This window comes from Sipha flava, unplaced genomic scaffold (genome assembly GCF_003268045.1).
Source record: "Sipha flava isolate LNK unplaced genomic scaffold, YSA_version1 130_pilon_pilon, whole genome shotgun sequence".
NCBI lineage: Eukaryota > Metazoa > Arthropoda > Insecta > Hemiptera > Aphididae > Sipha > Sipha flava.
In genome coordinates, this window is record NW_020271756.1 from 2,015,346 (window position 1) to 2,029,703 (window position 14,358).

Consider the following 14,358-nt stretch of genomic DNA (forward strand, 5'->3'; position numbering starts at 1 on the left):
TGTACACATATTGGAAGTGCATTCCGTTACTTATTGTTTAGAAATCGTATGTTATGTATTTTTTTTATAAGGGTACGATTTCAGTTTTAGATTCTCAGCCCGAATTATAAATTACATCGCACCGGAACCGATCGTTGATGCGTGCGTGCCACCTTCTCGTGTATTATTATCGGTGTGCCGTGGATTTACAGCGGTCTAGAAGCTGTTAAAATAAATATAGGTTCCCTGCGAACCGCTCCGCGCGCGTCATATCGAAATTCCGGCACCGGTGTGCACCGTGACCGCCGGTACCGCCATTGTTTTCAACGGGACTGCATCACACGCGCGCCGCTCGCATAATATGTAACACGCGCAGCGCTTCTTGACGATGGCACCTAAATACGGTTGTACCGGTGGTGGTGGCGGCGTGCGAGCAACGGTAATTACAATATAATTTCGGGCGGGCCGTCCGATGAAGCCAATTAAACGGACGACGACGGGTCCCGTAGCGTTCGCATTTACACCTAGCAGCCGGACTAGGTGATTTTCATTCCGGTCGGACGCGGCGGTTACACCCGTACAAGCTGACGTATCGGCTTGATTAGCTTCCGAAAATAAAAACAAAAAAAAAAAAATAAATACATTGTGTTTGCGTACCAAACGTTACCGTGCACCGTACGAGCTCTCGATAATTATCCGTCCGTTAGGTCCGATCGGGAGAAAAGATTCTAAACGCTACGAAAAGATTAAAAAAAAAAAAAAAATCGTCCAACACGAGTCCATTATGTTTTTTGTACTCGCGTTTGACGGACGGCTATCACACATAACACTGGAATCGAGTTGGAATCCGGTGCGGGACTGGCGTTCATTTTTCTCGGCGCGAAATCCGTTACAACACAACTCGTTATCATCACGTCGATGAAACGCCGCGCACACGTTTTAAACGTTCCGCAAACGTTGTGTGCGCGACGAACGCGGTGGATGTACGAATCGTAAATTCGAATCGCACTCGTCGACAAGTCGAATGTTGGACGTGAGTTTCACGGTTAACAACGATAAATAATGACCGTAAACGAAAGAGATTTGGGTCCACGCCGATCGAGTATCATCGTTTTACACGCGATGTTGTTGCCCACATAAATCCGTGTCCGTAACGTTTCCGTGCGACCGTACGTGCACCGTACTCAAGTGCCGTGCGTGAAAAATATTAACGTTGTTTGTTTAAGCTGTGCACCGATATACGTTTATAAACAACGAACGTACGGGGTGGCACCGCAGCGATCCGCGGACCCGCGCGTATCGTAACGTATGGGAAGTAAACGATTTCGTGTATAGAAACCGCTGCAAGTTCAGTTACATTACGAGTTAGATGGTCATCAAACGACAAAACGATTTGTTCGTTCACGAGCGTGCGAGGCGCAGTAATAATAATGCACGTTGTTTTTCAAGTGGTGTCCCTCGATAGACTTAATTCTCGGCGTTTCTACTTAACGGTTATCGGTTATTACTATAGTAATATATACGTTGCGGCGATATTATTACGTTAATACACTCTACATTATATACTACTGAACACAAGTATCACAGGAAGACCGGGATACATTTATTATTCGAAAATACTCATTTAACGGGCAATAGTATCTTACGTTATTAATTACGGTACCTATATTCGATGTTACGACAAAATAACTCAAATAACTACTAATTTAAATTCGACGTTTATATACGTTTCAGAATTTAATTTAATGTAAAAAATGTTCGTAATGAATAATGTATAATACAAATAGTTGCATTAATATATACAAGAAATTCGTCGTAAACATTATAAAATTATTCAAATAAAAAAGATTATGTATATTTTTAAATAAATATTATTACTTTTAAATTATAAGCAATTTATCGAATCATATCATTTTTTTTTCTGTCCTATAAACGGACTAGTCGGAGTGCGACGGCTAAAAATCCGAATAATCATGCGAAAATAATAATAAATAAAACATTTTAATATTGTAGTACAATTAAAGGAGCGTGATATTATATTTAAGTTGTTAAAAATTTCGAGCTATTGAGGTTCAGTTCAAGTTATCACATGGCTTGACGACTGTAATTACATAAAATATGTGATGATAGATAAAATTAAAAAAAATGTTTTGCTATAGTAAAAAATCTAATTATATTCTAATCGATAAGTGGTGAAATGTTAAATTTTAGTGTAAATTTAATAGTTCATAACAGTTCATTATCATTTATTAAATATTAAAATGTGTATATAGGTATTAAACGATTTAAATAGTTTATTTTTAAGTAGACACTATAATTTGGCGACGTAGCGGTAGTTTTTTTTTTGTTTCCATCAAACCATTTAATACGCTATTATGAACTATGATCATACATTTAGGGCACAAATTGGTTACATCATTATATTACAACTATAAACTTACCTTGGCTTTATATAATTATACATTTACACTACTGTGGTGGTACTAGTGTAGCAATATGTATTACCTACCGTCTTATTAATATCATATTTTATGAGAAAAGTCCTCAAAAAATTTGACTACCTATACTTATCATCGTTCCTTATTACTAACCTGAATCAACTTTTTATATTATACATTATAAATTTAATACTTGGATAAGAACGGAATATATTTAGGATATCGTAGGAACAAATATTCATCTTTTTTTGAATGTAATCGACCAACCTGTTTTATGTGATTTTCTATAATTTATCTTCTTCGGAAGGAATTAAAATATAATCATCATGACCTTATACTGAAAAGTTGTTTGCAATAATTTTGACAGATTAAAACAGTATTCAACTTTATTTAATTTAATAAATTAGTTAATAATCAATGTTTTACTTTATTAAGATAAAATATTAAAAACATGTTACCATCGAAATACAACCACGAACATGTTTAAATAAAATGAGTAATCATAAACGATGATAGCCTAGTACGAATTGCTGTTCACATTTGATTTATTTAAACATAGGGAAATTGGTTACCGATGTTTACATTCGCGTAGCGATTTTAACGCTGGGCACCAAGTATATTATCATTTTCATGACTAATTTTGGTTTTCGTTGCATTTATAGGTTTACTAAAGGGTTTTTGGACGTCAAAGAAAAAGAGAAGCGATGGAAAAGAGGTTCTCCCGAACAAGGTCGTAGCTTGATGAACCTGCACAACAATGAGGCAGGCAGAAGGGTGAGCTCATCTTGTTATTCGTAATAAATTAGTATCACGGCTGTGCATGGATATAATGTAGTATCGTTAAACAAGCGAAACAAGTGGGGGAGATACACCGCTTGTATATTATTGCGTTGAATGATTTATCGCAACATATCATATAATATGTATTATATATAATATTTATTTATATGTACTGGTTGGGCCTGGTAATAATACTACCAAAATGCGGTATACACATCACGCGGTAATTTTCAAACAGATTCCACGGTAGCCAACAAGCTATTATTATGTGTGCATTGTAATTTGAAAATTGTAATGACTTTTATTTTTAAACAAATTTGATTTTTTTTTTTTAATTTTAGTAATTTTCATACGTGTTTACGTTGAGGTCACGAAACTGAATCGTAATCACAATATTTGTAAATGGATTATATTTTCGTGTCACTGATTACTGTACCACTATAGTATATATCATATCAAATACCGATATATCTATATATATTTTTTTTTTCAATTAAAATTAAGTATAGAATAATTTGATATACATATATAAACTAGTATTCACAAATTACTCAAAAATGAATGTATAAAACACGCAATGAATGTTGTTCTCTTGTGAAAGCTTTAAGATACTTATTATATAGGTAATTGTAATTATTTAACTGAAGAACTAGGTATGTTTAATTATATAATAATAGATATAAGATATTCATTTTAAATTTTTTTGTAGAATATATCTTTTGTAGAAAATTAAATTTGATTAGAATAAAATAATTGGTTCGAGTTTTAATGATTCAAGTTTTATAATTAAAAAAAAGGATTCTGCTGAAATTTCATAGGGATTTTCTATATTAATTTTACTTAATATATGCCAAAATTGAAAAAAAAATATTCAAATATTTTACATTATATACTATAGATTATCTTTATTATGAACATATACTTACGTCACATAAATATTTAAGTGTTTACTAGCTTGTTCATATTTTAACATGACAACTGAATATAATAAAATGTACACATTTTTATTCTAAGCATGATTTAATTTCAAATATATAACGAAGATGGTTTAAGGGTCTTAACTTTATTTTATAAAAATATACGTTGTAAAATATAGTATAAACGCAACATGTGAACAAATGTATCGTAAAATAACATGAGTCAAAAAAAAATAGTCCTTGTCGAATTATCGAACCTTAATATGAATGTACGAACGTGCGTCGTGTACTCTAAGAATGACTTTCTTATTTCGAGTGTTACACTGTCATTCGGAGTAGTTGCCTTATTTTAAATCTCCAATTGTTTTAATATTATATTGAATAATCAATATCATAAGATAATAAAACTAGCTTACCGGCCTTGAAGGGATTGTATATAATTTCTGTTTACAGTTATTTTATGATCAGCACGATAAAATATTTATAATAAATTATAATGGGCAATCATCTGATTTCCGGACATTAGGCGCTTAAAAATGTGATGTTGTATGTTCATATTAAAAAATGTCAACCTTTTTGGTATTGATTTTATACAGGCCGTGCTGAAGAAGTCCAGAGTGACGTGCAAGTGTCACGGTGTTTCCGGTTCGTGCAGTTTGATTACGTGTTGGCAGCAATTACCGTCTATGCGCGAGCTAGGTGAGTAGTACCTACAACGAAAATAATAACATTGTAATGCACGTACGCATACAGCGAATCGGATGAATTTATAATAATTTAAATAGTATATAAAATGTATATACTAATTTGTTATTTCCATATACGTATTTAATATGTATATGGAAATAACAAATTGTTACACGATAGGAATTAGGAATTTTGGTCGACGACAACGCGATGTTATCGACGAAAACGAGTCCGGTATCTGATGATAATGTAGTAATAACTAATAGTACAACATGATTTTTTCAACGCGGTTTTTTTGGTTCGGCGATCCTTTGTAGGGGCCAAGAGCACCCGATCAAAGATGCATTGCCTAAGAATATAATCACGTTGGTCGCGAGACCTCCGATGATGTAACGCCGCGCGCAGTTCGGGACGTTTTTATGGATCTCCTCCGTTCGACGTACTGTGTATTATTATTTTATTTGTACACGCGTTAGGTATATAATACGGTACGAATAGTCTATCGTTATTATTATAATGTATACACGTTATTAGCGTTGTGTTTCGGGAACCTGTTTGAGATGCGACCGTACGGATACGACAATAGTTGTACGGCAAAGTCGTGTACACACACATGAAATAGTAACCATATTCCTAAGTGTATTGGCCAATACTAATTAGTATATATAGATTTATGTGTGTGTGTGTGTTCGGTGGGAATAAATACCGACGGCGTTGCGGTGGGCGCATGCCGGGCGAGAAGGGGCGGCAATTAATAAAATCCATTAGGTCGCCAAGTAGACAATTAATCACCGGTATTGTGCGTAGGTACGACACATTCCGAGAGAGGGAGAGACTCAACCGAGTTCTCCCCACCGTCGGACGCGTAACGTTTGCCGTTTTTATCCTCTTTCTTTTCTCCCTCTCCCCCCCCCTTGTTATAACATGTAAAAACCGTATATTTATGTGACGTTTTGATTTAAAAGTCTCTCGACCTTGCCGGACACATTGGAGTGGTTTTTATTTTTATTATTATTATTGTAATCATTATTCACGCGCGCAATGAGTATTACACGGACCCAATGCAAATCGACGACCGGGTGTGTTGCCGTCATCGGAGATAAGGTGGTGATTTCTGATTTTCCATTAGTCGTGCGCCCGGGAGTCCAGTCATCATCCCGCCGCGCCCGGCAGACGCGGCGGCGGAGGTCATTCCGCCGGCCGACGCCGAAAGCGAACATCCCGTCTTGGGCGGAACGTGTGGCGCACACTACGTGTAGGCAGACGACACCGGAAACGGGGACGGGTTCGTTCTTAAGGTCCCTAATGTGATCTCTATCGGAACGAGTTGAATGATTACCAATAAGTAGACCACCACACGTGAGCACTACTCCCCCCCCCCCCCCCCGACGACGCCTCAGTCGTATAAAGTGGAGGATCGTCCGAATAACAACGGTGCACGTGTACGACGCGGTGGGAACTGGCAGTTCACACGTGTACCTATAAGTACTTACGACTTTTTTCGAAACACTGTGCGACAAGAAAAACAAATTAACGTAAATTATTTTTACTAGACAATGTTTGTTTTTTCGCTTCGACGATAATTTGAGAAAAATGACCTTAACAGCGTTAATACGTGTGGTACACACGGACATGATATAAAGGTGCATGTACACCGACACTACCGTGTGTACGAAATTAATGACTTCAGAGGGATACATTTTTAATAAAAAAAAAAAGTGTTTGGAACGTAATAAGTCGGATAAGGCGTAACAAATTAGGTGCTACTCTCATATGCGGACTACATATTCATGCGGTCTATCATCATAAATGTAGACCACATATCGTAGTAGAAAAAAATAGCTGCATCCGAATTAAGTCCTGAATTTGAAATTACTATACTAGTTGGATCCTGAATTATTTTAGGTATACACTACTCGTAGTTCCTGAATATTTTTTGGTAAGTACTACATTATATTAACATTTTCCTTTTCATTTTAACAGACTTAGGACTGTCCATGATCTATTTAGACTACAGACATGGTTAAAATTTTTTTTTAATTTCTTTTCCATTAATTTTTATTTATATTATATAGTGATTTTAAAATTTTTAATTTTTTTTAATTTACCTATATGGCTATAATTATATTATATAATATGTATTTTTATACTTTTAACATTTTTAATATTTTTATTAACGCAATTGTTATATTTTAATGGAAAAGAAACTAAAAAACAAAAAAATTTTAAAAAAACATTTTTAACCATACCTGTGATCTAAATAGATCATATACAGTCTTCAATCTGTTAAAATAGGAAGGAAAATGTTAGTATTCTGTAATACTTACCAAAAAATATTCAGGAACTAGTATAAAACCTAAAATAATTCAGGACCCAACTAGTGTAGTACCTATAAAAACCAGGACCCAACTAGTACACTACTTACGATTAGCCCCTAGTTCTTGGGACCCAACTTGGATGCTCCGAAAAAATAATTATTTAATAAACATGTACGTTCATTAAAAGATAAAATAAAATTGGTCTGATAAAATGTTCTGATATATGTCATATCTTGTACTTTCCAACTATGTTTATTGAAAGATACAATTGTTGATATACCTAACCTATCTACAATTACTGTGCAACATTATAACGAATTTAATAAGTTTGTCAGTTGCGTATTGGTCTTCGATTGTGTTGTACTGCGTTTATATTTATATCCATTTTGTACATCGTGTGTATTATGTGCAATTAAAAGGTTTTTATTTGACTGTATCAAGAAATGAAGAGAATGCCACTGCGTTTTTAAGGCAGCACGGTTTATTAGATACTGCCAAAAAAACATTGTCATAAGTGTGGTTCTGAAATGTTTAATTCTAGAAAGCGATATCGAGGAGGTGACTTTCGTCCTGTTCTTCGGTGAAAAAAAAAACAATGTCAGACCACGCGTAGTATACGACAGGGGAACAAGTTTTTTCATTATGAGGACTTGAACAGTAGGTATAATGGTTATTTCAAACTTACCGAAATTTTAGAATTAGTTTTTTTTTCGTACCTGATATTTCTTTGAGAACAACGACCATTTAAACAGGAAGAGGGCAAAGGAAAGTTACTGACTGGTTTAATATGTGTCGTGAAGTACGAGTTCAAATGTTGTTCACAAACAGCCAAAATTAGTGGGAACTGAGATTCATCCAATACAGATTGACAAGGCTAGATTTGTCGGAAAGAGAAAATATAATCCAGGTTGGTTACTCAATGGTTATCAACTCCCTTTATCGAAAGACAGTGACGTTGAAGTCCAGAACGGTAGAAACCATGGACAAAGAATAAATGGACTTTGGGTATTTGGTCTAAGAAAATGTTCTGACTGCCGATATTTGTATGTACTTCGAAGAGACAAAAATACTTTAGTCCCAATTATACAGCGAGAATGTGAAGCTGGCTCTATTATTCACTCCGATGAGTGGGCAGCTTGTAGATATTTAAATAGTAATGGATATATTCATACAACGGTCAGCAAAAATCTATGGATTCTTTAACGGGAGCTCACACTCAAAGCATAGAAAGAACATGGCTGTATGCAAAGACAAAGATCATGAAAAAAATGAGAGGAACAACTAAAAAACTACTTCAATCCCAACTCGACCATTATCACTTAAGAATAGTACCTGCGACCTATAGTTCGTATAAAAATTATTATTTTTCATTATCTAATTTGGCAGCAAAATATGTCTTTTTCTATATGCATGAAAAAAAAAAGGTAGAAATCCGATAGAAATTTGTTACTTGCAGTTAATTTATTATACACATGCATTGTTTTTATAACATAATATTTGTTAGATACAATTTATAATTTTGGTAGTTGAACCCAATGCATTTATTTTTTATTTTTACCATATGATAATATTTAAGTGTTTCGTTACAGTTTGTAACCTTTCGCCATGGACATGTTATTTCATATCTATTATAGTGCTTTGTAAAGTCATGGGGTTAAAAACCAATATAATGATGTGGCTCTGAATAAGAGTGTAAAAATGTCTGGAAATAAACAATTGTTTAGTCAATTCAATGTATACGTAATCAATGTGCATTTGTTACATAATATCTACGCATTTTCCATATTGAATATATGACTATATTTATACATTTAAATTTTCATAAATCAATTAATAGATGTTTATTACACGTTTTAGGTTCTATAGTGAGATTGAAAATACTTGAATAAATTACAGCTACTTTTTGAAGTTGACTTATTATCGTTGCGATGTTTAAAAATGAATTAGTTACTAACGTACTGATGTCTGTAAATTATTCTTAATATTCTTATTCATCTATCTAATTCAATATTTTCTAGTTTCCTCACAATATCATTAAATATTAATACTCGTATACTATTATGTATATTTTCGTGTATAAAAATAATTAGAAACTTTGCATATAAATAATTTGATTTGAACCTAGAATTTAATTCTAAATATATAAGATCTAGATTAATACTTAAATCAATTGATGAGCCTATCATTTCAATCGTGTAAAATTTATATATGTGTTTTATTTTACCATGGAAATCTTAAACAACTACGTGCGATCACAAGACAGACCGTGCATCATTGCAGTCGTCTTTTATTAGAACCGCGCATTAAAGTTAGAGTAGCATTAATAATGTGATTAAATATATCGGAAACTCGCTGTAAATAATACATGCATAAATTACGATTAATGCTTAATAGATTTCTATAAAAAAGGAATTTGTTCTTTTCCTTATTCCTCTAATTTAAAAATGACGTTTTACTGTCTGTACATTCATAAATTGTAAGTTTTTCAACAAAATGTTTCATTCTTAATACAAAACTAAATATTTAAGTAATAATAGTGCCAGGATATAATATTTTAATAAATATAATTGATTTGTATCTCATAATTAAACAATAACGTGAAAAACTTATAAAGGAAAATTTTGTTTTTGGAAAGTTCCGGTTGATATAAAAGGAAAATCAAGAGAACGGGGTCCTTTGAGCTCTTTCAAAAAAGGATGCGGTAATAACAGAATATTATTATAACTTTTTCGTAGAGGATTTTCAAATTGTCACGACGATAATCGTTATTGTCACGCACAGTTCATAGGTGCAAATTGGACTTTTTTGAGATTTTTTTTTTATACCACAAGCTCGCAGAGATTTCGTCCCTGTAGCTCTTTATAACAATTTATTATAAACTACGAGTGTATATTACAATTCATGAATTAACAATTCTGATACTGTGGCCCATGTAGGTTCTGTGGTTCTCAATAAATGTTCGGAAAAAACAATTGTCATTTTTTAGTTCATCACCAAATGGCAAAATGAGTTGATAAAATAACTTAAGTAAAACGATCGATATATTGTGGTTTTTTTTTTTTTAATTAACAAGTTCAAACATGTCTGGTTTTCATAACGTATAAACGTCTCTCTCTTTATTTTTCGGGGTGATGAGCAGGGCCGTATTTATGCCTAGGTCCATGAGGCCCAGGCCTAGGGCGGCAAATTTTTTAGGGCAGCAAATTTTGTAAGAAATAAAAAAAATTATATAATTATTGTACGCATTTATGTAACTGCGTAAATTAATATTATATAATATTTAAAAGTAATATAAATAATATTTAATATTATAGTATAGATATCTGTGTGTAAAATATACGGGCACATAACACTGAAAATGTCAATAACACAAAATCAATTTTCTCGTAATGTGAGCTATAAAGATAAGATACCTACCTAGATACATAATGTAAGTTGTTCCTAAAAGTAGTTACGATAATAATGTAATATATATTACGTTTGCAACAAATTGTACAGCAGAGCAGTCGTTTTCAGCATTGAAAAGAATAAAATCGCATCTTCGTTCAACTTTGGAGTCCGAGGATTAAACGCCACATCCATACTACTCATAAAATCTGATATGCTTCGAAGTATAAATTATGATGATATAATCGACGATTTCGGGTCTAAAAAAGTTCGTCGTAAAATGTTATAGATAACATAGGTATAATAGATATATTTATAGATTAATAAGATTATTAAGATTATTTTAAGATTTATATTAAAAATTTATACTGCTAATGCCTAATTAGAATTGATAATTATTTGTTTTGTTTGTAATGACTATTGACTTAATTTCTTTAAAATTAAATACATTTATTAGAAATAATTACAAGATTTTTTTTTTTAGGGTAGGGCGGCATATTTAAAAGGGTCTAGGGCGGCACTTGTTCTAAATCCGGCCCTGGTGATGAGAGTTGTTGCATAAAGGTACTCCCGGAGGTGGTGGTTTCCACAGTGTTGTTTTGCATGCACGTATGATGGAATGCGATCGCTGTCGAAGACGTTAATAATATTTTGTTGTTTAAACGAACATTACAATACGCGCAGAAAGACGTGTAACAGGTTGCGACTATGGCAGCCGATAGCTATTCGAGTCCGGTATACGTACGGTATACAACTACATTCCGCACGAGCAGCACAGGCCCCCATCTCTTTGCCGATACCACCCTAAATCGATACACCATAATATGATATCGATGCAGTCCGTTTACCCACCGATCTAATTTATTACACGAGAACGATTACCACTGAAGCAGTGGCGGCGATTTCTAGTTTTGCGTCGCCTTTGATAATCGTCCGAAACGTAGTGTGAATGCGGCATATTATATTATACGCGTCTACGGAGCGTAATACACGTTTTGTACAAACACCATGGTGTACAGAGTGATTCTAATCATTAAACACTCCTCGGTGGCCGTTGCGTTGTTATTATTTTTTGTAATATCGGTTTATTATTGTACATATATATTTAATACATTTCAACCACCTAAACTCTGGATCTGATTAGTTTTCGGAAAATTCTGTTGAATAACAACTGAACTCATTGCTGCAGTTATAATAAAGTTAATTGTTTAAACGCGTAATATGTTAATCCCATCCATAAAAGACAAACCGTAGTACCTATCTTGTAGTTATAGTATAATAATAATATATTATAGATAAACAGCGCAGTTCTCTTTATTTTTAAGATTAAAGTATTTATTAAAGGTTTAAAAAATATTAAAGAAAAAATAGTTGGTATAAGATATTTTTAAGATATAAATTAAAATATAATCAATTTCAAATATTTTTAAAATGTAAAAAAAATGATTCCTCTACAATTTTATTTTAAACATTATACGTAGTAGTGCGATAAAAACTTAAAATTATAAACAAATCGATTTTTATTTTTTTTTTAAACACGTACATACGATCGTGTTCATTCACGCATGTAATGTGAACAGTCAAATATTTGACTCGTTCAAAATTCGTAATATGATCAAACAAAAATCAAATATGAATATCGTATCCCGTGTATGATGTACGTCAAATTAAACGTGAAGTTTTGCAGACGCCTAAGCTGAATCCGAAGACCTGTGATAACTAATAATAATAATGTATACACCTATGTGTAATGTTCGTCTGTATGTATAAATAATATATAATATAAATCTTGAGACATATTTGTACTTTAACTTCATTCCGCGGCCGTCTCTGGTAAAAGATTTCAACGGTCGTCGTCCGTATATAGTTTTATAAGCCGGATTTATTTTCTATTAACGTGAGATGAGCGTGTGGAGCATAATAATAATATGTGTACAAAGTTTGGTGAAAACTTCATTCCATAAAAGTTGACGCGATGCATTAATATCGTCTTAGTGCTCAACGCCCAAATCATATGGTTTTTCAAAGTATTACTGATCTTTATGTCACTGTTAAAACGCGAATATCAATAAGATTGAAAACTAATAATCATCACTCGAATATACGTGTTGAAGATTTTCTCTAGGGTTAGCACGTATACAAACTAATATTATTCTAGTAACAAAATTTAAACATTAAATTAAGATAAATAAAATAAGGATAAAATATTTATTCCTGCCATACTTTAAGAATTTTAAACACTCATCGAACACAAAAGTATTATTATAATTGTAGAAAAAATTACCATCTTCTATATACTCCTTTCCCGTAAACACGCCACTTATTCTTAATTTTTTATGTAAATCTATCAAAAAATCTACTATACAAACATTTAAACAGTATATTATTTAACCACGACAACTTAAATCTTAAAATAGAATAAATAAATAAATAAATAGAGCCATCAAAATTAATAAATATTAAATTACATTTGAAAAGAACGTACTTCGAGTTATTGCGAATCGACTATACGTATGTAAAATTAATTGTAATTGTGTTTGTCGCAAATGTAGGTATGAAAGTTATTATGTGGTTACATCGTGTTATTATGTTGCGGATTTTTTTAATGTATTATCATATACTTATATATTTTTATTTCATTACCTATGTATTTCTAATATAAATTAAAAACTACATTACATAAAAAAAAAAATCACTATATACGTGAAAACCAACACAAAAGTAATATTTCAGGATTTAAAGAAAAGTACAATAATGAACTTGGCAATTATAATAATTGTAAATGAATAATGACGTTACGTCTGTGGAATTTTGTTTTTTGCTTGATTTTAAAGGTGGACTCTGACGAATAATTCGTATTGATTACAATATTTATCCGGCAGTTATATTATATTATTTTATTATCATATTGTGTAAGAGAAAACTGGATTTTTGATATAACGATCGTGGATGTAATATGTAGTGTTGATGACTAACGTGTGCGATTTTAGGAGTGGCTTTGAGGGAAGAGAAGACGTATTTCTTATAAGTAATATCATAAATGTTTGCATTTTAATAATAGTAATACAGTTGTATATAAATACCTCCGTACTATAATATAATAATATAGTAACGCGGTTTCACAGTTATAAACGGAGTTTATTTATTATTCAAACTCTTGTAACAACGTACGAACATACGAGTAATAATAGGTATCTGCAGTACTCGAACGTTACACGTTCTTAAAATCTTTTTTATAGTTCATTATATTTACGAGTACGCGTGTAAGTTTTAGAATGAAATTGTTTACACAAAGTAGACCGTCTCGTCTTCATAACTCGCGACGTGGGTGTCCGCGGGCTTTTTCACACAACAAAAATCAGCTATCTGTATGTTAATATATTAGTAGCTCTGGAAAATAAAGTTCACTTAACGTATTAAATATTTAACTTTATTGTTTGTACCAAAACAATACATCTCTCTCTCTCTCTTTCTCACTCAATCCATTTCTCGTATTGCTTAGTCCTAAAAATAGCTTTTCTATGTGTGAAAATGTATGATATTTTGGAGTAAAATATTTAAAATAAATATGTTGTGTGCCGGTTCGATGAATAATGCATTTTAATAGTCATCATGCATTCGATGAATATTTTAGCGGTTGTGGTGGTGGCGTCCAAGGGATGAAAAATTAAATTGTCTTACCCCGCTCATATAGAACATACCTATTATTTTTTATAACAATTATTGTATTTGTAATCGTATTTGTATTCGTGTATTACAGTTTAAAAAATTTCTATTATAAAATCTATAGATTTTTTTTTTTTTAAATAATACAGTTTGAAGTCTGTATTTGAAACAGCGTTTGTCAAGTTA

General features: G+C 32.4%; 1 protein-coding gene across 1 annotated transcript in view; it reads left to right on the forward strand.

Moving 5' to 3' along the window:
- The window catches only part of LOC112694557 (protein Wnt-5b-like), a 61,512-nt gene that overhangs the window by 40,074 nt on the left and 7,080 nt on the right, over positions 1-14,358 (forward strand). Inside the window, exons 4-5 of the mRNA XM_025570062.1 lie at positions 3,080-3,191; positions 4,711-4,813. Of these exons, the coding sequence (XP_025425847.1) occupies positions 3,080-3,191; positions 4,711-4,813 (215 nt within the window). The remainder of the gene's footprint in view (positions 1-3,079; positions 3,192-4,710; positions 4,814-14,358) is intronic.